Source organism: Frankliniella occidentalis, unplaced genomic scaffold, assembly GCF_000697945.3.
Source record: "Frankliniella occidentalis isolate FOCC.00 unplaced genomic scaffold, Focc_3.1 Scaffold433, whole genome shotgun sequence".
Taxonomy (NCBI): domain Eukaryota; kingdom Metazoa; phylum Arthropoda; class Insecta; order Thysanoptera; family Thripidae; genus Frankliniella; species Frankliniella occidentalis.
This window is the reverse complement of record NW_026267553.1, coordinates 13,935-24,697: the sequence shown is the minus strand read 5'-3', so window position 1 is coordinate 24,697 and position 10,763 is coordinate 13,935. Positions and strand designations below refer to the sequence as shown.

Sequence of the window (10,763 nt, the reverse complement as noted above, 5' to 3'; positions counted from 1 at the left end):
AGACCCTTTGTTTTGGCGTTGTGTCACATTCATGGTTCTATATTAGTTTTGCCCCCCTTGATTAATTGGGTTTGACTTGCTCATTTTTCTTAATTCACTCTGATGTCTGACAATACAGGGTAATTGTGCCTCAAAATTTCTGAGTATTCCTGGGTATGCAGGTAGCACATTTCTGTAATCATGGCTGTGTGACTTAGTGGCACCATTTGCAATAGCAAGTTCTATGTACTTTAATAATTGCCATAAGTCAATGATAAATACTTATTGTACTCAAACTAGTCAGGGCTAGTAATTCTAAAATTTGCCATGATCATGACTCAAAGTCCAAAAGTAATAGAAGCATTGGTATTTCTAGCTTGTACTGGATATGCATCCTACTCCATGTGTGTAACTTCTTGATCACCTTGTTTCAGCATCTTTTTAGAATTGCTTGCAGTGAACATATGTCAGTGCATACTTGTGTAATAGCTTTATGTAATTACCCTAATCTTTCCTATAGGATTTAATTTTGTGTCCTTTTATGAGTCTTACCTTGGTCACTCTACCATTAATGACCTATTTGTGTTGGATGCAATCCAGTTCTTTTAAATTTCCTTTTTTCTGTGCTTGCTTCATTTTCATGTTCAATCCTCATTCCTTTTGGTGTGACAACATTTTCAGACGTTAGTTTCAAAGTATTTGGTATACTGTGAATTGGTCTTGAACCAAACAAAAGTCAGAATACGTTGTCTCCCTAACAGAACAGGTGCTATCGCAAGTGAATGGCTTGCCTTATTTGTTAATTGTGCTTGTAAACTACCCTTGTGTGTTAGAATATCTGACAATCTTACTTTTAATGGTAATCATATTGGATTGTATTTTCTATGGTCTTATGACCTTTGTTTCTTTTCAATCTTTTAATGTGTTTTGGTCTTGTCTATGACCTTTGTTTTTGAGTTCTCTCACTCTTTTACTATGTTAAACTTTTTACTCAAGCTAGTTTGGTCCATTAATTCTAAAATTTGCTATGATATTTAATGTTCAAGTAATAAAAGCATTGGTATTTCATGATTTTACTCTTTATGCTGGTGACCTTTTGAAAACAAATCTAAACACTCTCCGAATGTCTGAACGGTGGTGCAATGAATGCTATGGCCAACTTGTGAAAGAAAGATTTTATGTATTAAGTATTTGATACATGTAAGTCCTTCACCATAATGCCGCATCTATCTGAACTGCTTGCACTCGTTGCTGTAAGGTGAAGAAACTGTTTGTCCATTATTCATCCTTGCATCTGCTATGGAATACCATTACTCAGCTACCATGAAATTGTAATCACAAATACTTAGAGAAGTTTTTCATTCATCGTAATAGAGACCAGATGTACTGTTGTGTGTGGAGGCATGTCTTGCTGTTAGGTATTGTTAAATAAACAATTTCATATTTGATATTTCAGTTCAGTTTTATTCAAAAAAGCAAATTCAGGGACAATTTTATAGTCAAGGATAGCTATGTCACAGCTCAAGATTCACAGGATTTGGTGAGAAACAAGACAATAATATATATAGCAATATCACAGCGCAGGGGTCTACAGGATATATTAAAACCTCAAGTAGAATCTTATTATTGCCATTAGCTTCAAACTCTGCTGTAGAGTAATAGTCTGTACCGAAGAGGAGCATTTTAAGCTCTTCAAAGTATGTATGTTGATTGAAATACCTCTTTGTCTTGACTCTGACGGTAGAATATTATTTTTACAAGACCAAGTAGGAGTTTTATCTCTGTATATTTTGTCCCTCCTGGTATTATGGCTATATGCTTTACTTACAGTGAGATCAGCACATTTGCATTTTGCTAGAAATGCTGCATTATAGAGGCTGGCTTACACAGACATAACCACCATTTGTAGGGACATTTACTGAAAATATTTCACTTGAGAAATTTGAAATCGCAATTGAAATCAGGTACCTAGAGCAGATCTAAGATTTGCTGCCAAAAATCTTAAAAACTTTGCGTGCAAGATTTTTTTCAATATCAGAGGAGGTAGGCAGGCATATGATGGCTTAAATTATTGGTCTTTTTCAAACCTTTAAAATGACACAGGATTTTCAGGGTCTAGGCAAAACTGTAGAAGTAAACTTTTTTATAAGATTTTACATATTTTTATACAAATTTTTTGTCATTTCTGAATTATTTTCTTCGAAACCAGATTGAATATGAACAAAATCCTTTAAAAACTCCTCTGCACGCAACAGATGGGACTTGGATGTTGTGAAGGATTGTCACTGCAAGTTTTTTGTTTCCTTGGAGAGAGATAATGGCGCAGATTTTTTTATAATTTCCATTGCCCCAGAGAACAATACCAAAAGCTAAGAATGACACGATGAGGGCATTAGAAAATCTTATTTATACACTCTTTGTCATGTAGGTCCTGAGAAAGTATTATCTATTGATGATGTACTGCCTGCTGCGTAGAGAAAAGTAAGAAAACCTGCTGGAGGTATTGAATCAATCTCAAATGCAGTTACTCAGTGAATTCGCTAAAAGTGATTTTCCAGTTAGTCCCTCTTCTTTCACAGAGCAGTTGCAATTGAAAGCTGGCAAGTGTCGAACAATTTCTTTTAACTGTCAAGCTTCAATGATATAGAGATATTTGTGTCACAAAATTGAAAACAAAAATAGAACTTGTGTTATGTCAGAGCCCTCCTGTGTTGATGCTGATGATTGAGCCTGGTTAATGTGACCCAAGGGGCTTAAAAACATACAACTCTGAAGACAACACAGTCGCTGCCGATTTATAAAGCAGAAAGCTTTACGACGTTGCTTGTGTCTATCACAACATTCAACTGTTGTATTGTTTGTTTTGCTGCAGTCGATGGCTTTAGGCTGCGTGTCTATCTGGCCAGCAATTGCTCATTACGTTCCGTCTACTCGTTCCAAAATTATTTAAAGTTTTCCTTTTTGACAAGGGTCTGACCTTCTTTCCTTTACGGTTGCGTTTTTTTTTACTGATATTAGACACAAGAGTGCATAAGGGATCCCTCTGCCCCCCCCCCCCCCTCTCCCTCCCCTTCCCAGTGATACCTCAAGCGAGTCAGACAGCCGCGACAACCGCAACAAAATTCACAAGAGAGTTTATTTTCTACCATTAGTCATCACAGAAGATTTTTGGTGGATTTCGTACAGTCCTGAGGGTTTCTTAACTCTTTGAGAAACAAAAAATAAAATAAAACAATCCCGGTTGGCGTGAAACTGCTTAGCTTGGCAGCACTGCTTCACTCCCCCTCCTCCTCCCTCCTCATCCTCCGCTTTCCGGTTCCTTCTCATTCATTTTCACAGGGGAGGCCGAGCGCAACGCACGCCATCCATCTTGCCATTCATCGACCGTTTGGCATATCCGATTGAATCTGCCGGCAGATCCGTGTGATTTCATCACCCACATTCTTCCATTGAAAGTAAGTCCAATCCCTCGCAGTATATTGTATTGCATTTTGAGTCTCGTGCCTCTATCGCTTGTACGATAGACCGGGCCTGGCGTGCGCACATGGGATGTGGCCTCGTGCGAACTCGCAGCCCCATCTCTCCGGCCCTTTGGTCAAGGCAAATCAATCAGAACGTTTAGATTTCTCGGTTTGAGCAGCGTGCAAGTTGGGGTTTTGATGGTCCCCGTTCGTTTTTCGTTGGGGGGCGGGCGGTGATAGGTTAAGTGTTATCGATGTACCGTCGCCGTTTTTCCTTCACTGCTGTTTGAAGTCAAATTCCTGACCACATGCTTGTTCTTGATTTGCTCAGATGGACGACGACGAGGTGCGCAGGATGAGGGATGCTCGATTAAAGCGGATGTCTGCACTCGGTGGAGCACCGACCGAGTCCACTGCTCTCGTTCATACTGACAAGAAGGACGCGGCAACCTTTACGGATTACGACTCCAAGGACGCGGCCACTCAAACGAGTCCTCACCAGACGAGGGACGCAGCCACTCAAACAAGTGACAGTAGTCAGTTGCAGCTTGTCCCAGTCTCTGCGATGAATGGTGCGAGTCAACCAGTGACACCAGCATCGTTTGGACCTGAACATTTGGCCTGTAAGATGTGAATTCCTTTGGTTTTCATATGTAACTTGTTTCCATTTTGTTTTTAATTCTATTTTTTTTTTTCCAGTTTTTATGAAGGTTTATACTGTCTTCAAAGAGCAAGATGCAATTGAGGGGCCAATTTCATCAAATGCCCCCTATGGCCTTTCCTCCATGGACCAGTCCACATCTGCTGACCCAACATTGTCTGCTCCATCACGAGTCCAGGATGTTGACTCCAGTGAAGCAGCTTCCTCACCTCGTCGCTCCCTTTCAGTTGGTGGTGCTGTTCCTCGTCGGAAGAGATCTCCACTTCCAGTTAATCACACTGTGTCTCCTGAGCGGGATTGGTCATTCAATGATGTATCTCCAAGAAATTCAAGACATGAGTCAAGGTTCAGAGATCGCCGTCATTCCCCATTGCCACTTGGTGACACTGCTTCTCCAGAGAGGGACTGGTCTCACCTTGACAGTTCCACTCCTCCAAGGCATGAAAAAAGGATCTTCAATGGTTTCCGTGGTTGGCCATCAAACTCAGTCAGAAGTTCTCGTCCTACTTCGATTCCTGCTGGCAGAGATTCTCCAGAGAGGGACTGGTCGTTCCTTGACAACCCTTCACCTCCACGCTCTCTTGCTAGGAGGCAAGAGGAGTCTAATTCTTTAAGAAGGCACCATTCACCAGAACCAACTGATACTTACCCTAGTGGCTCTAAGTACCGAAGATCATCTAGTCACACCAATTCTTCTCGACAGAAGTCTTCACCTCAGAGAAACTGGCGTGAGTCAGCCATCTTGCCTTTGGATAGCCGCAAGTCTTCTCCTGTCCGAGGCAGGAGTCCAGATCATGCTGAGCGAAGAAGCCGTCGTCAGTCACCCTCCACTTCCAACTTTAGAGATCGTCGAGAAAATGCTGCCAAGCCTTCTCACAGCTGTCGTGCTCCACCTCCCTCTCCAGAGAGGGACTGGTCGTTTCTTGACAACCCAACTTCCAACTTGTCTTCGACCTTGGAGGCTCCTGTCAAGTTGAAGACTCCAGGACAGCAGGAGGGAGCTGCTAAGGGTGACAACTCAAAGAAGAAGAAAGGTATGTGATGTCCATTCTGCAAGTTGTTACATCTTGGTTGTGTGTTTTCCAGTAAGTTCATTGTACTTTTCCATTTTTGCAGGGTCAGGAAGAGAACCTGCTCAGTGTTATATCTGTCTAGAAAAAGGAAGAAAAGAGCTGTATTCTACTACTTGTGGCCACACATTTCACAAGACATGCATTGAAAGTTGGGCTAAAAGAGAGGAACAGCATAATAAGCCAAAGGATGTGTGTCCGGTCTGCAAGACACGATATAACAAAATTTTTAAGGCCAAATTTTAACTTGCTCTTTCTTTTATAAAGGTATGAGACTTCAATTTTTTTTATTTTTTTTTTTGGTAAATTCAAGTTCAATTCTTATTCCTCTTGGCGTGACATCATTTTCGGCTGTTTGGTTCAAAGAACTGGGTATACCGTGAATGAGCCGGGCACAGTACTTTGACCTAAACTTAAGTTAGATTTTGATGTCCCTCCATTAGCGTATAGTCTTTGCAACTTAAGGGTCTTGCCTTAATTGTAATTGTGTTTGTAGGCCACCCTGTACACAAATAATGTTACATTCATTTGATAATTTTTCATATGATCCTGATCATTTGGGATTGTTTATTTTCTTTGGTCTTGCTTATGACCTTTGTTTCTGTGTTTTTTTATTCTTGGTTTTATTTGCTGTTGCCTCTTTATTTTCAATCTTGGGGTTTGACTTGCTCAATGTGTTTTCTGTCACGTTGTTACATCTGACATTTCTTATTCCTTTTCGTGTTAAAACGTTTTTAGACTTATACGCACATATTGGTGCATATTCTTAAATATTTTTATGTAATCATCCTATCGTTCCCTTAGGATCTTATCTTTGCCTTTTTATGGGTTTTGCCTCTGTCATTCTACCATTTATGACAAATTGTGTGGGTTACATTCCAGCTTTTAAATTTATTTCTTGGTGAGCTTTGCTTTATCTTGAAGTTCAGTTCTTATCCTTTTGGTGTGACATCATTTTCGGCTGTTTGGTTCAAAGAGTTGGGTATACCGTGAATGAGCCGGGCGCAGTGCTTTGAACTAAACTAAAGTTTGATTTTGCTGTCCCTCCATTAGCGTATAGTTCTTGCAACTGAAGGGTCTTGCCATATTTCTTAATTGAATTTGTTGACCACCCTGTAAACCAATGGTGTTTCATTCTTTGATAATTTTTCAAATGATCTTTATCATTAGGGATTTGTTTATTTTCTTTGGTCTTGCTCATGACCTTTGTCTTGCCTTATTTCTTGTACCTTTTGGTGTGACATCATTTTCGGCTGTTTGGTTCAAAGAGTTGGGTATACCGTGAATGAGCCGGGCGCAGTGCTTTGATCTAAACTTAAGTTTGATTTTGCTGTCCCTCCATTAGCGTATAGTTCTTGCAACTGAAGGGTCTTGCCATATTTCTTAATTGTATTTGTAGACCACCCTGTACACCAAATGGTGTTTCCTTCTTTGATAATTTTTTAAATGATCTTTGATCATTTAGGATTTGTTTATTTTCTTTGGTCTTATGACCTTTGTCTTGCCTCATTTGTTTTTGTGTTTGTAGACCACCCTGTACCGAATGTTACATTAGTTAATAATTGTACATGATCTTATCATGTAGTATATGCGGTCTACTTTCTTTGGTCGTATGGTCTTTATTTTAGAGTCCTCTTAATCCTTAGTGTGTGCCTGATTTTAGTTTTGCCTCCTGTTTTAAAAATTGGGCTTGACTTGACGCTTAATGTCTTTTATTTCTTGACACTTTTCAAGATGTTGTCTCTGTTTACTTTTTGTATTTGTTGCATTTTGTTTGTAATAAAAAACATTACTGAAATTCAATGCATCTCTATTTCTTCATCTACCTTTTGCTAGGGACTCTTTTCTCAAACCAAAACCCATGAACACTTTGCTGCTGGACCGCACCAAATAAGATAACCAGAAGAAAAGTTTGACTGAATCGTTTGTTGTCATTGTCTGCTCCAGAGTGTTTTAAAATGCTCTGCCCATGAGATTAATTCATATGCACTAGGAAAACTTTCAAAGGGTGCCACCCAAGCCTTGGCTACAGTTAAACAAGCCTTCAAATACAACTTTGATCAATTTTCTATTGTGCTTTGCTACCTACAGTATAAATGATCAATTTTTGTCCAAATACATGGACTCACACAATCCAGGATGATTGGCTTTGTTCATTAATTATGTATGGAAGGTATTTTGAGTAGGAGTAAAAGGGTGCTTCCACAATCATTACTTAGTCTGTGCCAATGAAACGTAGGACTCTCCTCTCTTTCTGGTTAATTGCAGAAAAGAACAGCACAGTTGTGAGCGGAAACAATTAATTTTGGAGAGGGGAAGTGAGAAACTTATGAATCAAAGTCATAAGAAGTAAGTTATTCTAATTTTCAAATCATGGACAGCTACTTCAGAATATAATTGATCTATTCATGACAAACATGTCAGTCATGTTGACAAAATTAAAATTTGGTGGCGGATGTGGATATGATTCATTAGTCAAATATATCTGCTTTTTGGCACATGTTTCCAAGAAAGAACTTGCCTTATTCAAAATGATTAGCCAGAAGCAGGTCAAGTAGGTTGAAAGTCATACTGACCAAGTGTTATTCAGTACATCAAAGGCTAGAGGAAAATGATTCTTTTGGCATAGAAGTACTAGTTACCATGTTTAATAGACAACAGTAAAATCGCAGTTTTGACAACACTAGGCCATATAGGAATTTGCCTATAGGGAATCAAATTTAAGAAGATGAAAATTTAAAACTAAAGTAAATGAATGTATCAAATTAACATTAATGACTAGCCAATCAGAAATACTAAACAGTGGGTTTATATCACACTACATTAGATCAGTGCACTGCTAATTGTTTTAAGGTACATAAAGATAAAGGGAACAATGACAAAGTAAAAACTTATAAATAGGAACAGAAGTTATTATACAAAGCCTGAGGTATCACAATTATTTTGAACATATAGAGCCTTCATTATAATTCTTCTTTTTCTTCAATTTCTCTCTGTTCATTTGCTTCCTCTCTGTTTCTTCTCTTTCAATATACTTCATTGTCAACTGCTTCTTCATTCTCTCTCCATCGATTACTACCAAAACTTTCTTTGACACTGTTTACAACATTTTCACAAAATCCATGGTACTTAGAAGGATTGGCTAGGGTTTTCCGAAGTAAAGCAGAAGTCACAGGTAAATTTTCAGTCGTACTGGACGCCCCACATTGTGAAGTCATGTATCGACAGTTATCTCATTCCCACCATCGTCATTTTAATAAGTCAGGGCTCCAACGGTGGAGGCATTAGCTTTGACAACCTTCACTTTTGCTCAATGCAATCGAAGTGCTTGCCTCTCTTGTCAGTAGAAGTTTGGACTCCAGTTGCAGCAAATACTAGTATCACTATCCATCATGAAATATCCCCATTGATAAAGTATTCAGAAAAGTAGTTTTACAGACATAAACTTCTTGAGTTTTCAGCATTATCAGTGGTCTGTCTTACAACTGCACTTGCACAACTACAATGTTCTGAACTCAAAGTCACCTGCTGAAATAAAAATTATATATAATGAAAACAATCCTTCCCAAGTAAGTTAAGTGTGAATGAGTCACACAAAAATTAAGCAATTGTAAATCTTAAAATGTCTGAAAAGTATATTGCTTTAACTTTTTACCTTTATTTTCACCAGGACAGATACCATGGTGACCAAGCAGTTTTAGTTTTCTGCTTTTGGCTTAGTTGGTGTCTTGTGACTGATAGTTGCTACTAGTTCTTGATTTGGAGAACCTGGAAATAAAATACATTTTTACAGACAAAACACAAATTATCTTTTAACCAGCTGCAGTAATCTGTGTAAGGTGTAAGTGAAACAATTCAAAGTATCTTTGTGGCTACTATTGTAATACAAATATTTTTTTTAAAGTCAAACATGACACATTTTGCCTTCTATAACCACATTTAATGTCTTAAAATTGTCATCTACACCTTGGACTCTTAGATAATTTTGCCAGCAGGTGGTACTTTGTTTTCTTTCAATTACCTGGAGCAGTGACAGCCTCTTCAGTGGGATTACTTTAATGTACTAAGGCTAACTAAAGCGCAAGACTGTTTTCCAGTCCCAGAGACAGCCGCTACTTTCCATATTAGAATAGACCCTGCAGAAAAATTGAATTGTTAAGGTTACATCCAAGAAGGTGAAAAGCAGATATTAGAAAGTTTGCTTAAATTTTAGTGCACCTGTTTACGCATTAATTGTTATGTCAACAATGGTCGGTAAAATTATTGATGTTATTCTATTCATACCTGAGTTAGCAGTGTCTCGCTTTTACAAGAGTGCAGCATACAACTGGTGAAACAGGAGAATAAGCCACCTGAACAGGACTTCCTAAAGAATCGCAGCTTAAGGCTGAAGTCCTCGCAGTGAACTAGGGACTAGAATGAGATGTTGTTGTAGATCCTTCAAAGAAACAAAGGCTTTTAATACAACATAATACAACCTATAGTTTTAGCAGCATCCCTGTGATGTTCAAACTCCGCACAGACAACATTTTGACTATTTAATATTTAAAATTGCCATCAAAAGATTCAAAACTTAAGCTAAGTAATAAGTGTTTATATAGTTGTATTACAAGGTAATTACTGAATGGTTTAAGAAGGGCATTCTGGCTGAATCCTGTGCCATCACCGTTCTTTGAAACAGAACAAAGTAAAACAAACCTGTCTACTGCACAGGTTGGCTGAAGTCCAAAGTTCTTTTTGCAATTATCGTATGCAATTTTCTTCTTTTGGGTTGAGTGGGGCCTTCAACTAATGCTATCCTGAACCATGGATCAGGGCCTGCGATAAGACAACAAACAACAATTTTCAAAATATAGAGCTAAGTGCTCAGCAATTCTGGTTCTTAGGTGATATGTGAACAAAAAAGGGTTATAAGGTGCCACTTTCTTCTTGATGAAGAATAAATGAGAAGTAAGTAGAGTCAAACAGTTACACAGTGAATCGCTAAGAGTAATTTTCCAGTTAGTCCCTCTTCTTTCACAGAGCAGTTGCAATTGAAAGCTGGCAAGTGTCGAACAATTTCTTTTAGCTGTCAAGCTTCAATGATAAAGAGATATTTGTGTCATAAAATTGAAAACAAAAATAGAACTTGTGTTATGTCAGAGCCCTCCTGTGTTGATGCTGATGATTGAGCCTGGTTAATGTGACCCAAGGGGCTTAAAAACATACAACTCTGAAGACAACACAGTCGCTGCCGATTTATAAAGCAGAAAGCTTTACGACGTTGCTTGTGTCTATCACAACATTCAACTGTTGTATTGTTTGTTCTGCTGCAGTCGATGGCTTTAGGCTGCGTGTCTATCTGGCCAGCAATTGCTCATTACGTTCCGTCTACTCGTTCCAAAATTATTTAAAGTTTTCCTTTTTGACAAGGGTCTGACCTTCTTTCCTTTACGGTTGCGTTTTTTTTTACTGATATTAGACACAAGAGTGCATAAGGGATCCCTCTGCCCCCCCACTAGTAATTCTAAAATTTGCCATGATCATGACTCAAAGTCCAAAAGTAATAGAAGCATTGGTATTTCTAGCTTGTACTGGATATGCATCCTACTC

The 10,763-nt window shown here is 38.6% G+C and overlaps 1 protein-coding gene and 1 long non-coding RNA gene across 2 annotated transcripts; one reads left to right on the top strand and one right to left on the bottom strand.

Moving 5' to 3' along the window:
* Window positions 1-13: 13 nt before the first annotated feature.
* On the top strand, window positions 14-6,969 carry LOC113215704 (serine/arginine repetitive matrix protein 1-like). The gene is made up of 4 exons (XM_026435365.2): window positions 14-3,434; window positions 3,772-4,063; window positions 4,140-5,135; window positions 5,218-6,969. Exons 2-4 carry the CDS (start codon window positions 3,772-3,774, stop codon window positions 5,415-5,417), a joined length of 1,488 nt encoding a protein of 495 aa, XP_026291150.2. The 5' UTR covers window positions 14-3,434; the 3' UTR covers window positions 5,418-6,969.
* On the bottom strand, window positions 6,960-10,650 carry LOC113215705 (uncharacterized). Its single transcript, XR_008012087.1, has 5 exons — window positions 9,870-10,650; window positions 9,456-9,609; window positions 9,193-9,307; window positions 8,827-8,939; window positions 6,960-8,699 (listed from the first exon to the last, which is right to left on the bottom strand). It is a non-coding gene; the product is annotated as an uncharacterized LOC113215705 (long non-coding RNA).
* Between the last annotated feature and the right edge of the window lie 113 nt (window positions 10,651-10,763).

Bases quoted from the DNA above. Each gene is read 5' to 3' on its own strand.
- LOC113215704 (XM_026435365.2), top strand. From the start codon at position 3,772: ATGGACGACGACGAGGTGCGCAGGATGAGGGATGCTCGATTAAAGCGG. The intron at 4,064-4,139 runs GTAAGATGTGAA...TTTTTTTTCCAG, and splicing joins TGGACCTGAACATTTGGCCT to TTTTTATGAAGGTTTATACT. The intron at 5,136-5,217 runs GTATGTGATGTC...CCATTTTTGCAG, and splicing joins CAACTCAAAGAAGAAGAAAG to GGTCAGGAAGAGAACCTGCT.